Source organism: Apodemus sylvaticus, chromosome 15 (genome assembly GCF_947179515.1).
Source record: "Apodemus sylvaticus chromosome 15, mApoSyl1.1, whole genome shotgun sequence".
NCBI classification, from domain to species: Eukaryota; Metazoa; Chordata; class Mammalia; order Rodentia; family Muridae; genus Apodemus; species Apodemus sylvaticus.
This window is the reverse complement of record NC_067486.1, coordinates 638,913-657,267: the sequence shown is the minus strand read 5'-3', so window position 1 is coordinate 657,267 and position 18,355 is coordinate 638,913. Positions and strand designations below refer to the sequence as shown.

Here is an 18,355-nt window from a genome sequence, read left to right as displayed (position 1 = left end):
CTGTCATTCTGAGAACTGTCTGGGTGGTCCCAAAGCCCTCAAGACTGGACACCAGGGTTTGTAAATAACCATCTCTTTTAAATTGCACTCTCCTTACAGTCTTGAATTTAAATGTGAATATATGAATGTAAGAGCTCTCTATAACTATGCAGATTTATGGGGAATAATAATTTAGGTTCTATCCCGGGATTCAATCAGGCCTGCCTTCATGTGGCTGGGGATTCCTTGAAGCTTGGATAGAGTTCTGGAAAAAAAAGTCATTTAGAAAGTATTATAGCTGAAGATCTTGACAAAAAGGCCTCTGGCAGAGCAAGACAGGATTCTGATATTGGGAAGGAGGGAATAGCGAGGACACTTGTATCAGGAAGTTTCAGTCAAGGATTAAGGAAGCTTGATTTTTATTTTCCACCGTTAGAAGATGGTCTCATTTGTTTAAAAAAAAAAAAAGCCAACATAATTCAGCTGGAGGAGACACAAAGATTTCTTCTATTCCTTGATTCAGCAAAAATCGATGAGTTTAGCTGGTGTAATTGTCCCCCCCTGCGTTCAGTACCTGAAATAAAATAGCCCTCTGAATGCATTTCTGCGGCTTCGGTGTCTGGCTAAACAAGTATTAATTAGATAATCTGCGGAGAGCTGGCGGGCGGATGAAAGAAGGCAAGGGCTGGATGGCAACCTCATTTGGGACCCTGATAGTAATTCACTAACTAGGTGGTCTGACTGGATTCCTGGGAGACGGAGCTCAGCTCCTAGCAGAATTGAATCTGCCTTAAGGACTAGAGGAGAACCAGGAAGATCAGGCCCAAAGCTACCTCCTCAGGTTGTGTGGTTTTGGGTTCAGGAGAGGGCAAGCAGGAAGGAGCAATAGCCCAGATCCCTTCTCAGAAATTCAAAATCCCCTCACCCCCTTGACTGGCGCTCCCAGCGCTCCCAGCCTCCATTCTTACTTCGAATCCTTTCTCAGAGAAGCAGCTAGGTCCTAAGGAGCTGGAAGGGGAGATCCACGCGTGGGCGTAGCCCCGAGAGGCAGCCAGACCCCATAGGAGATGCGCTTGGGAAGCTGAGAGGCGCGCTCTTTCACGGTTGCCTTCCGTGCTCTCTGACCCTTGAGTCTTCCAGGCAGTTCGGCCTCTGCAGGGACAGTGGACCCCTGCCGACTTCTTGAGCGCAGGGCCAGAAAGCCAGTTTGCGCTTTAGCTGCCCCTTTAAGGGTTCCCGAAACTTTCCAGCAGCTCTAGGCTGAGCCTCGTCATATCCGTTAGCCGTGGCCTCTCGGGCACATTCCGGAGAAATTTTGCACTCCAGTTTCCCCGGGAAGAGGCGCGACCCGCGCCCATCCTTGACCTTGGCCACGGAGGAGGGGCAGGGCCTTCGGGGCGGCGGCCGCCAGAGGGGGCAGCGACTAAGAACTTGCTCAACTCCGCACCGCCTTCTCCAGCCTCCTCCCGGTCCGCCCCGCCCCGGCCGGCCAAGGACCGCAGAACCGCGCGTTCACAGACTCGCCGAGCCCCCGCCGCGGGGATGGGCGCGCTGCTTCGAGCACTCTTGCTCCCGCTGCTGCCTCAGTGGCTCTTGAGTGCGGTCCCCGCACTGGCCCCCGCGCCCTTCACGCTGCCCCTCCAAGTGACAGGGGCCACAAACCACAGAGCCTCGGCTGTTTCCGGGCTCGGGACCCCTGAGTTACCCCGGGCCGATGGCCTGGCCCTCGCACTGGAGCCTGTCAGGGCTACCGCCAACTTCTTGGCTATGGTGGACAATCTTCAGGGAGACTCTGGCCGTGGCTACTACCTGGAGATGCTGATCGGGACCCCTCCACAGAAGGTAGGGCTGGGGACAGTGGTTTCTGTGAATTTTCTCAGCGCGATTTAATGTCGCCCCTAAGGCAGTAGCTTTCCCCAGGAAGACCGGGAGGGTGCATGGGTTAGGTGAGGAGCAGAGGTGCGCACTAGGGACACATCGGGGAGCGCAGCCTCTGCCCCAGCACAGCTCAGGGGGTGTGAGCAAATGTTTCAGAACTTGGTAGCCCTCCCCCATCCCGTGGAGCTTGACAGCTGAAAAGACCTGTAACTTGCTTCATCCCTAGGAGCGATGCCTCCTCCCTCCTGGCAAGAGCATGGTACCCACTGAGTGGGTGGGTGGGGTCTTGGAAAAAGGTGCTGCTAAGGTGCAGGGAAATCACTGGAGCTGATAGCATCTCTATGCTGTCTCATTGCTAAAAAGACTCTTGGACAGCATCCAAGGCGCAGTACCCTTTAAAAGAGATTTCTCCATGAGCTCAGCTAAAAGACACCAGGTTCCAAAGTGTTGCTTTGCCCAGCAGAGCCTCCTTCCTTCCTTGGAGTTTGTTTGCTGGCTTCCTCATAGCTGTCCTGCTGCCCAGCCTCTGGGAGCCGTGCACCCGCCAAGGCATGCATCCTGCGGGGGTTGGAGATTGCGAATACCATTAGCTGCTGGGGAACACCGGGCGCGGCGCTCGTAGCAAGGCAAAGATAAAACAAACCCAGTCCAAACAGCTCTCTTCTCCTTGTGCCGATGTTCATTTAACACTTCGTGTATGGAAGGAACACGGGCTCCCAAGCATGGAATCTGGCAAGGGAAACAAAAGCCGAAGTGATCCAACCCTCTCCAATTCGAATTCAAAGTTGTTTCATGAGTTGAATGCGCCGTATGAAGACACTTTATTTTTAACTTTGTCGTTGGGGTTTTTCATGCTGATGTGATTGCCCATAAATAGAACATGCTCATGACTTTTGTATAATTGTAATTAAATTATTCAAGACTTTAAGAAGATGTGCCATGCTAATTTTTTAAAAAGAGAATAACTTCTATAGTTGTTTAGACCGTCAAGAGTGTATTATTGTACTCAAAACATTGGTTGCAGTTGCTGTACAGGGTCTTTGTGTGCTCAGTCCAGAAGAGACTGCAGGGCAGACTGAAAGGGGGCCTGTGTCAGCTGAGGAGGCTTAGGGTCCCCTGAGCAGTCAGGCCACCACGTGAGCATGATCTCAGGGTGGAGGGAATTCTGTGAACTGCCTTTGGCAGGACTGCACAGAACAGGAGGGACCTGCCTCTTTCTTTTATATACAGGCCCCAACCGACTGAGTCCTTGTGTGGGAAACTTTTACCTTTAAGAAAGAAATTTCTAGAGTTCCAGGGCTGAGGAAAAGGGAACCACGAAAACAAAACAAAACAAAAACAAACCCACTTTAAAGAGAAAAAGACTTCTCTCACAAAGTTTTCCTTTGCTTTGCCTTTGTTGATAATGCAAATGACCTTTACTTTAAACTCAGTGGTGAAGTTTAATTAATTTCATTAGCCAGGATGTAACCTTAGCACAGTCAAGGAAGTAAGTTCCTCTGAGGTTATTTCTCAGCTAGGCTATAGCTTGCTTCTAAGGAAGACTGGTTTGTGAGAAACAAGTATCATTTCTGCATATCATTCCACAGGGGTGAATTGTTCTGTATTGTTGCCCTGGCATGGTGAGGGGACAAACTGCTTCATGGCAAAATCCTGGCATCAGATGCTTCCATTGTAATCACTAGGTGTTGGTGACCTGGTTCGCAGCCTGCTCTATAGTGTCTCTTGTACTAGCAGGGGTTTGCAGGTGGCTAGGGAAAGCAATAGGGAGGTGACCTCTGTACCCCAAAGACAGCTCCTGCTCTAGTAGTGGGCACAGGGTCATTCATGTATTTCCTTTTAGTTCTCTAAAACCTCAAGTAAAATTGCTTAGATAAGAGAGGGAAGCAATAAATTAACAAGACTTCTTCAGATGTTAATAACCATAGTATCTTCAGCCTCCATATGTGATGAACACCTTGACAGATGTATTCTCACAACCACCCCCTTATATCCTAACAGAGCTTGTGCAAGTGTGTGTGTTTGTGTGTGTGTGTGTGTTTGTGTTGTCTGTCGAGGTATGTATGCATGTTTGTGAACCAGGTATGCATGCATGTGTGTGCCTGCTTTCAGAAGTTACACGCTTGGGTGTTATTCCTCAGGGGGCTGTCCACCTTGATTTTTGAGATAGGCTTTTGGTGGGATTAAGCTGCCTTGCTCTCTCTGACTGGTGGTGTTTGGTGCAAATATTCATCACAAGCCCAGCTTTTGTGCTAACATTACTATAGCCTTGAGAGTGGCAGGGGTGGGGTTTAGAAACATTTAATGTCTTGCTAGGGCAATGGGGTAATAAAAAGGGAGGGTGGAGAATGGAGCCCAGGTATTAGGCTGAAGAAGCTAGGCTTAGGCAGATGATGCTCATTCCTGCATGTTTCCAGCCTGCTTTTCCTTTTCCTGGTTTGTGCTACAATGTGCCCTTACTAGGCAGTGGTCCCTGACCAGTTCTGGGGTGTTAGGAACTGCATATCTCACTGTACTTAGAGTCTTTCCCATGCCCTGATCACCCTTTCTCCTCCCTTTTAAGGCCACGCTTCAGGACTATCTTAAGGAATAATTGGATGCAGGAAATACTTGAGTGGAAGAATGCTAGTCAGGAGTCTGGATGTAAACCAAAGCTCACCAGAGTCCTGCTATCCTATGGGAAGGCCAGCCATTGGAAGTGTACTTACCCTGTGTGCTTTCACTAAGAACTGGGATCCATTGTCCTGCCTACTGACTCTGAGGAGTCACAGGCTACCCAGCAGCCTGACAGAGCCTCAGAGCCCTGTACTGGCAGGCAGGCCCACGTTGGCATGGAGATGAGAGTCCGGGTTACACACTGATACCATTATGTGACTCCTATCTAACAGGAGACCGGCATGCACTGGAACCATGCAATTTGCTCTTATTAATAATAATAAGAGTGTTCAAAAGTGATTATAATTATAGCAATCTACATTATTAAAATATACTCTCATGATCACACCATAAATTCAACTGAAGATGGCAAAGGTCCACAGCTATATGCTTTATGGTGTCTCGAAAAAGGCTTTGGGGGCTTTCTGTTGGAAGATTTCTGTCATATGCATTGATATGGGTGAAACAACTGGCAAACTCTCTTCACATTTAAGCCTTCCAATATAAACATTTAACAAAGTACTTTGGCACATGTGCTGGGTTATTGATCAACCTCTTAGCACAGCAATTGAAAGTATAGAATAACACTCCATATAATTTAAGAGCTTTTTTTTTTAAAAAAAGAGTAAATCACACATTAAGATCATTGTAAGTGAGGCTGGAAAAAGGAAGGCATCCAGGCAAGGGGAAACCAGGAGGGGGATACTGATAGGCTCACTGTTAAAGATGACAGAGAAAGAACACCAGAGTAGTTGTTGGCTAGTTATTCAGCTCTGCTAATTGCCCTCATTCCTTCAGGAGATCTAGAGCTCCTGGACATTAGCTCTACTAATGGATGAGGATGCGGAAGGCTGACAGATAGAGCTCAAGAAAATAACACCAGCACCTACCTCTATTTCTTGTGTTTACAATGTAGAATGTCATGCTAAATGGTTTCTTTGTTTGTTTGTTTTTTTGGGTTTTTTTTTTGTGGGATGTCAGATCAAACCCACACTAGAAAAGTATTTCATTATTGAGCCTTGTATCTCTATTCTCCAGTTCATCAGTTTGCCAAGTTTGCTTCATTAGATTAACGTGCCTTCCTGTGGAGATTGTACAGTTATTTGATTTAATTTTAAGATTGAAACAGACTTGTCCTGAGTCATGTCTCCACAGCCATGCCATGAAGGGGTGGTCCATCCATCCTATCAGATCCATCGACACTTGGGCTCCTATCACCTAAGTCCTGTCTCAGTACAGTGACTTTACAAAAGAGCCACCTTCCCTTGTCTGAATATTTTGGTGCTACTGAGGACCATGAGGTACATTTGTGTCACAGGACCAGAAGCAAGTGCTACCCCTCTCTGAGCCCTCAGTCCCCTGTGGTTGATGTTCTCTGCAATAGATAGTGTCTTCAGCTTCCCAAACAAACTCCACAGGCCAGAGGCTTAAAGCAATTGAACTCTATTCCCTTATAGCTCTGGAGCCTGGAAGTCCCAAATCTAGGGTATCAGTGATGAGACTGTTTCCTCTGGAGGTTCCAGAGGATACTTCATTTCCTAGTCTTAGCATCTGATAGTCTCCAGTGTTCTTCACCTGTAGGTGTATTGCTCCAGCCTCTGACTCCATCTCTGCTGACTTTCTTCCCTCTGCGTGCATATGCTTGCAGTCATTATAAGGACACCAGTCATTGGAATGCCTTACTTCACTTCTTTAAATCTGCAAAGACTCACATTGCAGACAAGGTTATGATGCTCAGATTTCCAACTCCGGGCTGCATAGATAATAGTGGTCCCATAAAACTGCATGATCTAGGATGCTACAGCTGTCTGTCTTAGACACTTTTCCTGTGGCTGTGATAGAAGACTGATAAAAGTAAATTTTTTTTTTTTTTTTTTGGTTTTTTGAGTCAGGGTTTCTCTGTGTAGTCCTGGCTGTCCTGGAACTCACTCTGTAGACCAGGCTGGCCTCGAACTCAGAAATCCGCCTGCCTCTGCCTCCCAAGTGCTGGGATTACAGGCGTGAGCCACCACGCCCGGCAAAAGTAAATTAAGGGAGAAAAGTTTGATTCTGGTTCGCAGTTCAAGGACAGTCCATTGTACAGGGACCTCTAGGTGGCAGGAGCTTGGAGCATTTTATTCCCAGGATCTCATCCAGGGAATAGTGTCAGTCACTGTAGGCAGGTGTCTTTCCACTTCAGTTAATACAATCAAGGTAGTTCCCACAGGCATGCCAAGAGGCTCATCTCCCAGGGTGATTCTAGATCCCATCACATTGACAGTTAACACTAACAATCACACCATCTAAGTGTGTCTCATTATAACTCTGTGATGTTTGCGCAATGACAAAATTGTCTAATGCCACATCTTAGAACATGTCCCATTCCATAAATAGTGCCATGTCTGCTTGGGGGAATACAGTTTAATCCTCACATCCTTTCTAAGCTTATAATTTTTAGACACCACTTGTTAGTTGTCAATAATTTCAGGTTGGAGTTCAAGTGTAACATTCATTATGATGGATGAGCAGACAGTGATTTAGTTGTACTAGTCAGGGGCCTGTGGTAAGGCAATGAAGTGGAGGAGCGTCAGTAGGAGGGGGTGTCTGATGCTTTCTGCATTCTCATGTTGGTTTCCTCACGAGAGAATAGTTGTATAAATATTTAACATGTCTTTGTTCTAGAGTGGCTGGAATTTGTGTTTTGGTTGAAGTTACCCAATTACTGCAAGGTCGAATCAGCAGTATTTAAACTGTATGGTTAAGAAGCACTCTTGTTGAAGTTTGTGCTCTAAAGACCTTATCAGGCACCAGCCACAGGAATCAGGATGTGTTTAATAGGAAAGTCTGTCCAAGGCTCTTTCCTGACGCACCCCAAGTATCTGCTTTCCTGAGTCAGAGGTAGGTTGGCCTAACCCGTTTTTCAGGGTTAGCTGCCCAGCCTTCCTGTTTCCTTCAGGATGCTTGCAGTCCACACTAACTAAACACCAGAAGAGAGAGAATAAGATTAGTTGTTGATAACTTTATTTGCTTTCTGTTGCTAATAACAAGATGCCACAGACTGAGCAAGTTATGGAGAAGTTTATTTTGGCTGTTTCTGGTCCAAAGTTGAAGGCCTGTATCTGGGGCTGTCTCCTTGTTGGCAGAGTCCCAAGGAGACATTGCATGGAGAGGCCTGACCAGACTGGTGTTTGGAGCTGACCCACCCCCACGGTACTTTTCACCTGCCATTCTTATCACCTGAATGCACTCACATGCTCACAACAACAGAGCCTAGACCAGCTCCTAAAGGGCCCACCTCTTCCTGCATTATAACCGGAAATTAATGTGAGAGTCGAGCTGACCCTACACATTAAACCACGATCATTATTTTACATACTGGCTTAGCCCTGGATGCTCTCTGTTGGGTCTGGTCATATGCTATGGGACTTATTTTCTACCATAGCTTTTGGTTTTGTGTGCAGGGTTCACCCAACCTTGGAACTGCTAATAACTGCCTTTCTCCCATGCAGAGGACAGTAGGAACAGGGTGGCCCTATATATATTTCTCCATCATACCTATGCCTTACTTTTACAACTTATTATTACATTTATGTATTTATTGTAGGAGGAACATACACATGCCACAGGGCATGTGCGGAGGTCAGAGGGCCATTGTCTGAGTTAGGTCTTTCTATAGTGTGGGTCCCAGGAATCAAAGTCAAGCCATTAGGCTTGACGACAAACCTGTTAGTCCCCACTGAGCCATTTCTCCAGCTCACATCTCCTCTTTGAATAACCGTGGCCTTCTGTCCCTTTGGAGGTCTTGCTGTCTATCTGGTTCCCTTCTGGTCACCCCGCTCTGCTGCCCAGCCCTGGCCAGTCATTGATTAAGTTGTGGATGCAGGCAGAGCAGAATTTTTCTGTGAGGAAATTGTTTTTCTTGGCTTCTCTAACTCCTAGCTGTAAAGATACAGGGTTGTGGGTGGAGTGCGGGGAAGAATGAATGTTGCATATTTTGGGTCACTTTCCTGACCCTGTAAGTCTGTGTGTGAGACGCAGGTGAACTGGACATTACTTAGCTCCTCTTCATCCATGCTTGACACTTGCTACCCAACAAAAATGGTCTTGTTTTAGAATTCCCCGAAGAAGTGGTAACATGGCAGACTGGGAATAAAAGCAGTGTTCTTGGGTTAAAGACTGGCCATCCAACACAGGTCTCTGGGTGGATGTTGGGGTTTTACTGCCTGGTACATTGTATACCAGTGCTGGGAAACATACAATGTCAATCCTGCCATGTTAGGATGATGGAGAGGAGTGCGGTTGGGGAAGCAGGTGATGCCCCGGGATCAGCTCCATTATTCCAGGGAGCCATGGTAGCAGTGGGGAAAAGCATCTCTTTCTATGTCACACTAGCTTGAGAGTGTCAAGGAGCCAAGCACGGTCCCCTGGTCCCACTGGAGATCACCACTGGCTCCACTTTAGCAATGGTTATGGCAATGGGAAGGAAACAGGTTGTGGGTGTGGGAAATGCCTACCCCTGCCAGAAGCCACAGTCCTGTGTGTGCATGTGCCGGAGTATTTCTGTGACAACACTGAGGTCACTGGGGGCTGATGCTGTTGACAGAGACTTGTTGCTAGATACAAAGCCACATCTTGCTGAAGGTGAATGTAGATTCCAGAGGTTCTGAAGGACCAAACAAACTCTTTGTTGATACCAAAGAATTTTTTTCCCACTGGAAGTCCCTCTGGGGAGGTATGTCTGTGTGCTGTGGCATGCCCAATACGTGATTCTGAGCCCACATCTGTTATTTCTGGATTTTAGGTGATGAGACAAAGTTAATTAACTTGGCTGAGCCTCATTCTCCCAATCTGTAAACTGGGGAATTTTACCCAGTGATCTGAGGTTTCATGGAAGTCTGGACCCTCCTCAATTATGATCTGTTCTATTGGCCAGAACCTTTGATGAGTCATTCAGGGAGCTTCTAAAAGGAAGGATCTAGTGTCCCAGTCAGCAGGGACAAGAGCTTCTTTTGGCTCACAGGCCACAGCGAGAATCATTGCTGCTGGGAATCCACCGGCTCACAAGTTCTGGCTGCAATGCAGAGTTCTGGGACAGGGTCCATGCTTTCCACCAGGCCTGAGATTCTGACATGTCTCATGTCCATCAGCCATGCTGAATTCTATCCTTAGATTCTATATGAAGATCATTCAGAGACCAGCACCTCCTCTGACTTCTGCAGAGTGGTCATTTCTCCTCTTCCCATTTCTCTTGGGTATTTCCCTTTCTGTCAACTTTAGAAATTTCTCTGCCTCAAGCAGATTGTATTCCAGAAAAGTTGTTATACTGGGTAGTTGGGAAGTCTGAAATGCATGCCCTTTCAATGTACTGCTCAGAGTCGCTGCTATGAAGGCAGCCTTTTGGAAATGTCTGCCATGGGGCCTTTACTGTGGTTTCAGAGAACTTGAAACTTCCAATATGCCACTAATACAGCCAAATGAAAAAGAAAAAGCTAATCAGAACCCAGCAGATGCCCTGTGTCTCTCTGCTGACCAAAAAGGGGCTCTGCTACCTGTGATCACCACCCTGCTGCTCCCATCTGATTGTGACTTAGAGTTGTAGGTGCTCAAGGATCTGCACAGAGGCAATGCAGATGGAGTTGCTACCTGTGGTGGGTTAACTGAGCTCCCAGTTCTCTCAGTTAGACTTCTTATTGTGCTACAGCCGAGAAATGGCTGTGCTAACTATTGGGCTCTGTTGTACTCTCCAGAGCTGTCCTGGCTGGGAAAATTGAGACTCCCCCTATCCCTGTCACATATGCAAATCCCTTTATTTTTTATTTTTCTTAAGAATCACTTTTAATTTTGTGTATGTATGTATGTATGTGTGTACATATATGTATAATCATGTAAGAACTGGTAGAGTCCAGAAGAGGCCATCAGGTTCCTTGGAGTCAGAGTTATAGGTATTAGGAGTCTCCTGATGTAAGTTCTGAGAACCTAGCTCTGGTCCCAGCTACAGCAATATTGGATCTTGACCCCTGAGCCATCTCTCCAGACTTACAGCTCCCTTTAAATAAGATGGAGATATCTAGATAGATCACTGGCACCCTGTCACTCACAGTTTTGGTGTCCACCTATGCCAGACATTATGGAGAAGGGCAGAGAATCTAGCCTGAAGAAGCAGCTGTCCCAAACATCTGTGTTCTAAACTCTAGCCAGCCTTAACTGGAAACAGCTTGTTTTTAATTTTTACAAGATTATTTCTCAGGGCCATGACCTATAGCAGATTAGAAGGAAACAGAATTAAGAAGTGGGCTCAGGTTCTAGGGAGATAGATTAGCCAGTAATTTACTTGCCTACAAGCATGAGGACAAGAGTTCAGCCCCAGAACCCATGGGAAAAGACCCAGCACAGTGAAACATGGTTATAATTCCAGAGTTAGAGAGGCAGAGACAGGTAGATACCTAGGGCTCACTGATGGGCCAGCCTAGTCAACCAACAAGTTTCAGTCCAGTGAGAGTCTATGCTGGTTAGTTTTGTCAAGTTGACACAAGTTATGGTTATTTGGAAGCAGAGATCCTCAATTGAGAAAATGCCTCTAAAAGATTGGTCTATGGGCAAGTCTGTGAAGAATCTTCTTAATTAATGATTGATGTGGGAGGTGCCACCCTTGGTCAGGTGGTCTGGGTGCTGTAAGAAAGGACGATGAGGAAGCCATGAGGAGCAAACCGATAAGTAGCACTCCTCTGTGATCTCTGCTTCAGCTCCTGCTTCCAGGTACCAGCCCTGCTCCAATTTCTATCCCAGTTTTCCTCAATGATGGATGGTGATGGTGTGTGTAAGTTAAAGAAACCCCTTCCTCCCCAAGTTGCTTTTGGTCTTGGTGTTTATCACAACAATAGAAAGCAAACTAATGCAGAAATTATCTTTTTTTAAAAAAAGTGATAATAACTGATGACTAACAACCAGGGTTTTATTCTAGCCTCCAGATGGATGTGAACACATGTGTACACATGCATGCACGTGTATATGGACATATGCACATATACACACACAGGTGAACATAAGTATGCACACAAACGCACACACTCAAGGGAGCTAATCCACTATTATTACCTGTTAAGGAAGACAAGGACAGTACAGATAAAGTATGTATTTCATGTTTATTAGGATATCCAGCTATGGTCAGATGTGTTGAGATCTCAGTGCAGCATCAGCCATGGGGTAAGAATTTCAGAAATCTGATTTCCAGTAAACAGAGGGAATACCATGCAAAATGCCTGTTCTAAGCCCTGGGATTGACAGTTAACTACACAGAGAAGGTCCTTGTTTTTACACACTCAGTGTTCATCTGCGGAAGACAGATTGTAAAGAAAGCAAACAGTATTTTTGAGAATGCTGTGCCAAGGTGCAGCCTGGGAACGCATGTCCTGGAAAGAAGACTGACAACAAGGCTTTGGGAAAGACACTGCTGATCAGGTGCCGATGGAGCTGGTCTGACTGATGAGAGACACTAGCCTAGAGAAGACTGGACAAGGGTGAGCCAGGAGGTGCAGATGGCTTCCTTATGCTGTGCGTGTGTGTGTGTGTGTGTGTGTGTGTGTGTGTGTGTGTGTGTGTGTGTGTGTGTGAATGCAATCATGTACACTTGTGCGTGTGCATGTGTATGTATGTGTGTAAAGTATGGATGCATGGTCAAATTCGTGTTTGTGCATGTGCATGTGTGTGTACTTATGCACGTGTGTGTGCATGTGTGTGCCTATGTGCATGTATACTTGTGCATGTATGCATGCATCTGCATGTGTATGTGCATATATACTTGTGCACACATGTGTGTGTTTATGCATGTGTGTACAGGCACATATGCACATGCACATGTTTTCCCTGATCCTATTTCAGTAGGAGATCCTCTTTCATCTACTTTATAATCATGCTTTGGAGTTGGGTTTATGAGAAAAAAAATGCCTTACAGAGCATGCATACATTATACCATATTACTTATGTGCATGTGTAGGAGTGAGTTGTGGAGAGTATTATTAAATATGAATGGCTTGAAAATAATCTGAATTTTAAAGGCAATTGAAACCCTGAGTGCCAGGAGAGGCAGCATGGTAGAGACCATGTATCCCATTGTGTGTTGTTTTATGTTCTCTTCAATTGGGGCCCTCAGGATAGGTATGGAATCAGGAAATGGATATTCTTGGTTTACTGAGGATATCCCAGGAAAGCAATGGGTACAGGAGATGGTACCAAGAGGATAGCTGAAACCCATCCCCTGATGGGACCTGTATTAGTTACTTTATGTTGCTGTGATAGAACACCATGACCAAGGCAACTTATAGAAGAAAGTTTATTTGTGTTTATGATTTTTAAGAGTGCAATACCATCACTGTAGGGAGGCATGGCAGCAGTCAGGCTTGTGGACTGGAGCAGCAGCTGTAAGTGGTGAGAATTTTTACACTCCTAAAGCCCCACTACTGTGACACACTTCCTCTAACAAGGCTGCACCTCTTAAATCTCCCACACACACACAAATATAACAGTGTCACTGGCAGGAGATGGACTGTCCAGTTACATGAACTAATGGGAATATTGTCATTTAAACCACCACAGTTTTTGAGAGGTAATGTCAAGTAAGTACAGCAGGCTACACTAAGGACAAGAGTGCCGATGGGTGCCATCACCCACTCCTGTCTCTTTGGGCTGCAACTGATATTGCCTACCACCAAACGCACAAAGTATAATTCAGCCCGCCTGTCCTATATTATCTATAATCTAGTTCTGAGTGCCTTTATGGACTGGGCTTTATGGTTGGGCTTTGCTTTGAACTTTTTCTGGAAGATGACAGTCTGATGTGTGAGGTACTGAATGAGAAAGGTTGGCTGGGGGTGAAGGGAGATTATGTTTGAGGCTAAAAACAACCACAAACCTGCCTTTGAAAGATGAGTATTCTGTACATTCAAAGGCTCTGGAATATCAGGTGCCTCACACTGCTGAATAGAGGTACAGGAAAGGCTTGGGATACTAGAGGTGCCAGATCTACTGGCTTCCTGTGACCCAACGGCACATTTAGCAAATGATATTTCTAGTAGTTTTTTTGCACCCAGAAAAATCTAGCATGTCATAGTTTTATTGTACACTTATCAACATAAATTCTTAAGCATAGTCATGCCATATAGGACATTTTGCTCAACAGACAAACCACATATACAGGGGTGATCACTCAGAGCACAGTGGGGTGGAGCAATTCTAATTGTCTTGACACTGTAGGCATTGTGGGGTCCAGCCACAAGGCACTGCTCTCATATTGATGATAAAGCTGATATAAACAAGCCTTACCAGCCATTGTAAAGGTCAGAGCAGTGCAATTAGGAACAGTGGTCATACTTTAGAAGTGTAATGGCAGGCACTAGTCCTGGTTTATTGATGTACTATGTTCATACATTATTTTAGAGGATGTTTATTCTATATATAATAAAAAGGTAATATACCCAGCCTCAGGCTAGCTCTTCAGTGGGAGTTCTAGAAGACAGTATGCCATTCTGATGTGGTAATTCTGGGCAGGCTTTTCTAGAGGAACTCGTTTCTAGGATCCAGGTTATGATATTATTGAACTTGACCCTACACAAGCCTAGTCTAGTCTGTCTATTTATGTCTTAGTTTTTAACAGGAAGGTTTACAAAGGTTTTTATATTGCAGTCTAAAACTAGAAAATGGGGTATGGTTCAGTGGTTAAAATGCTTGTTATGCAAAATTCACATAAATTCTGGGTGTGCATGGCCTCCTGTCTGTAATTCCATCCTTGAAAGGTAAGGCAGAGCATCCTTAGAACATGCTGTCTCGTGAGATGAGCTCTGGGTTTGATTGAGAGACCCTGCCTCAGTACATACAGTGGAAGAGTAATTAAAGGATATTTCCTACTTTAGCCTTGGGCCTCCATATGCACATGTACACATGAACACAAACAACATATTTACACACACACATGCTTTCATACACATACAAACATGGGTTAGGGTTAGGATTAGGGTCAGGGTTCCCAAGCCACCACACCACCACCTTTATTTCTTTTCCCTGGCCTTTTTACAGACAAAAGTTCTTAGAAAATTACCTCATAGATAAAATGTTACACAAAATGGAGTTACAAAAGGACCTTGATATTAAGTTCAAAGTGGTGTTTCATTCTATAAGCTCATTCATCATAAGTTTAAAGCAACAGTTTCATATGACCTTGTCTTATCATAGTGCATACCTGTGGCTTTATAGTTGGACCCGAATGCTTTTCCTTGAACACAAATATGTCCCAAGCCTATTTCTCTTTTTAGTATGATTATTAAAGATCATTGTATTTCTTATTATGCAGACTTTACTTACTATAATGAGGAGTTGACATACTCTATTCTTGATTTGAACGGTATTATATCTTTCTAGCAAAACCACTAAAACCATCTCTTGAAACTTTATTCCTAAAATTATTTGAATCAAATCAGGAGTTCTATAGAATCAATAATCATCTAAACAGCAGTAATTCATGAAAGTTCATCTTTATGTTGATCTTCAGGAAATCTCCTCAATAGGGTGGGCTAATGCCCAAGGATTATTATATTAATATAATATGACAGGAAAGGCATATCAGCTGCAAGAAGCAATCCTGAGATGAAGTCTCTTTGGAACCTTACCACATAGAGCTCACCCATTATAGATAGACCATGCACAAAATGATGATCCACCACCAGGAAGGCCCACTGCTAGCCTTGACCTATCCTAGATGTCTCCTGACATCAAGATATGCAGTATTTCAAAATCATTTTTATTAATAAATACATACATATTTTGGCTTGAGAGATAACTTCTTTTTTCCTTCCTTCTGATTTCTCTAGATCCCAACAGTAGAGCCCACAATATTGCTTGGGGTAGTCAGGTTGTAGGCTATACTTATAGAGAGTAGCCTCACCTTGCACGCAGAAAATGAACTTCCTCTTTCTCTCCACATCTGAGCTGATGCATCGCTGAGGGCCTTCTCGTGTCTGTGCAGACACGTTTCTTACTGTCCTGAGTTTATGAATCATGAAGCTGGCTGCCTGAACTGAAAGATCCCAATCTTTGTATCAGGTGTAGACAGGCAAACCTGCAGACCCTTGACTTTAAGCCTTGTTCACCAACTCAGTCCCTTGGGACTCTTGGGAGGGGCAGAGCTACTGGCCCTCTGCACATCCAGGGATCCAGGAGTTTGCTCTTTCCCATATCTCTTCAGTTCTGTAAGCACTCAACTCTCCATTCAGTAGGAGAGAGACTAAATTGTGGAGTCCCAGAATCAGCAACTTCTTTAGTCAAATAAATGGCATCTGAATTTGAAGCTCTTCTAAGATGGTCTACATTGATGCTGTGGACAACAGGCATGATGCACTTGTGATTCCTGAGACTTTGTACTGCCTCTTTCTTTACCTTCTAGAAACTTCTGAGACAATCTCAGACCTAGTGTTCATGTTGTTATGAGTGATGGTTAATATTGTAAAGTTGAAAGGATCCTGGATCACCTAGGAAACAAGCCTCAGGTCATGCTGTGAGGGAGGTTAGGTTAATTGAGATGTGACAACTACTTTAAATGTGAACACCTTGATTCCATGGGCTGGGGGGCTGGGGGGGGGGACAGTGTCCCAGAGTGAATAAAAAAGGAGAAAGTGAGAGTGAGCTACCTGAGCATCACTATTTATCTCCCTCTGCTTTCTAATTGCTTTTCCTAATTATTGATGCCATGTGACCAAATGTAATATAAGCCAAAATAAACCCTTCTTTAGGTTGCTTTTCCTGGGCATTTGATCACAGCAATGAGAAAAGTACCTGATACATCACAAGTTAGGTAGGGTAGGTCTGTTTTTTTTCTTTTCCTTTTCCTTTTCTTAAATGCTAGACTTAGTATGATGTTTAATATTATCAACATGCCAGGATCTAGACTCACCTAGGAAACATACCTCTGATCATGCCTTCCAGAGAGAGTCTACACATGGTAAGTGGATGTGAGAAGACAACCTGAACGGTGGATGGTGCCATCTCATGGGCCGAGGTCATGGGCTAACTATGACCAGAAACTGTGAGCCCAAGTCAATCCTTCCTCCCTTATGTTGCTTCTTGTCTTTTCCAACTCACCAGAGACAACAGCTCAGCTGCTCTTGACCCCCCTGTTGTCTAGATATTGAACTCTCTAGTCTAGTGACTAGAGTCCCAATCATTTCTGTTGAATCTGCTTCAGCTTTCGCTAGACACCATGGTTTTAACTTCCAGCAGCACTTTCCGTTTCCCTGAATGCTTTCTGTGGGATTTTATTTGTGTTTCGTCTGTTTTTCTTCTTCCTCAGGGGAAATTAATTACGATTTTGTTTGACATATTCTTCCTGCCTTTCATGTTTCTCCTCTGAGAGCCTTTTCTCAGTCTAGGGACTCTCTTAAACATCTTTCTATCATTTGCTTTCTGGTCCCATCTGAAGGAGAAGCAAGGGGGAGGGGCTGTTGGAAGCTCAACACTGTGTACATGAAGTCTAGAACATATTTCCATTATTGACACACATGTGCAATGTTAGAGACATGCAGTATCAGGGACTTCGTGTGATGTGACTATATACATTGTTAATAGACCAAACTCAACTTCCTTACCATCTCTTCTTCAGACCCAAAGCATTTCATCATCATTTCCTTCATGGTCAGAGGTACAAACAATGACACAAATAGACCTCTCCGGAAGGATTTATGGAAATAAAAAGTTGTTTTCTTGATCAAAGTATAGGTGTGGTGCCTTTATATTATTTTTATTTTTTACACCTTTTAATTAATTCATTTAGTGTGTGTGTGTGTGTGTGTGTGTGTGTGTGTGTGTGTGTACACACGCATTGTGTGCCATAGTGAGCAAGTGAGTGGAGGTCTGAGGACAAATTGTAGAAGTCAGTTTTCTCCTTCTCCAATGTAAGTTCTGGGTATTGAAGGCAGGTCTTTAGATTTGGTGGCCAGTGCTGGCCAGTTCACCATCTCAACCCTTCTGGCTTTAATGAAAGCACAAGACCTTTATCATAGACAGCCAAGTTCTAAGCGATAAGCAGAGATCAGGAGATACCAAGAATTTTGAGATTGATATATATCTGAGATAGTGATCAGATTCTAGCTATCTCTGAAAACTTTTACATGTGAAGAAAAATTAATCCCCACTTGCTCAACTCACTCCAAATCTAGTTTTCTGTTTACTTTCAATCAAAAATATTCCAAATGGTTCACCCTTATCATTTTTGGAAAAGGATAATCACCATTTTTCTCACTTCCTCCAAATGGCATAAGTATGTGTGTGTGTGTGTGTGTGTGTGTGTGTGTGTGTGTATACATACAGACAGACAGAAAGACAGACAGATAGATAGATATAAAGAGTCTCACTCTGTAGCTCAGACTATCCTACAACATACTATGTAGCCACAGTTGGCCTCAGACTAATGGTCATCTTCCTGCATTAGCCTCCAGAATTCTGAAATTATAGCCTAAATATGGCTCCCAAAGCCATTTTAGTATTGTCTTGGCAATATTAGTAGCAAGATACTTATTTCCAGTAACAATGATGTAGACCCTGTTGAGAAACTAGACTGTGGATACCATGAGAATATGTATTCGGAAAGTACAGAATCATATCCATAGGCAAGTTTGGCCCATGTCCTGATCTTATTAATAAAGGTTTATTAGAATACAGACACGTTCATTTGCTTACACATTGTCTGAGGCAGCATCTTAGTTTATGAGTTATAACTGAATTCTACAGGTTTGTGAAGGACAGGGTGTTATTTAGCTCATGGTTATGGAGTCTGAGAAATCCAAGGTCAAGTGAAGACCTCACTCTGTGCTATAACATGGCA

General features: G+C 44.4%; 1 protein-coding gene across 1 annotated transcript in view; it reads left to right on the top strand.

Annotated features, from left to right (window-relative positions):
- Positions 1 to 1,431: 1,431 nt before the first annotated feature.
- Bace2 (beta-secretase 2) overlaps positions 1,432 to 18,355 on the top strand; it is a 98,612-nt gene continuing 81,688 nt past the window's right edge. Inside the window, exon 1 of the mRNA XM_052159013.1 lies at positions 1,432 to 1,821. Coding sequence (XP_052014973.1) covers positions 1,522 to 1,821 — 300 coding nt within the window. The 5' untranslated portion in view covers positions 1,432 to 1,521. The remainder of the gene's footprint in view (positions 1,822 to 18,355) is intronic.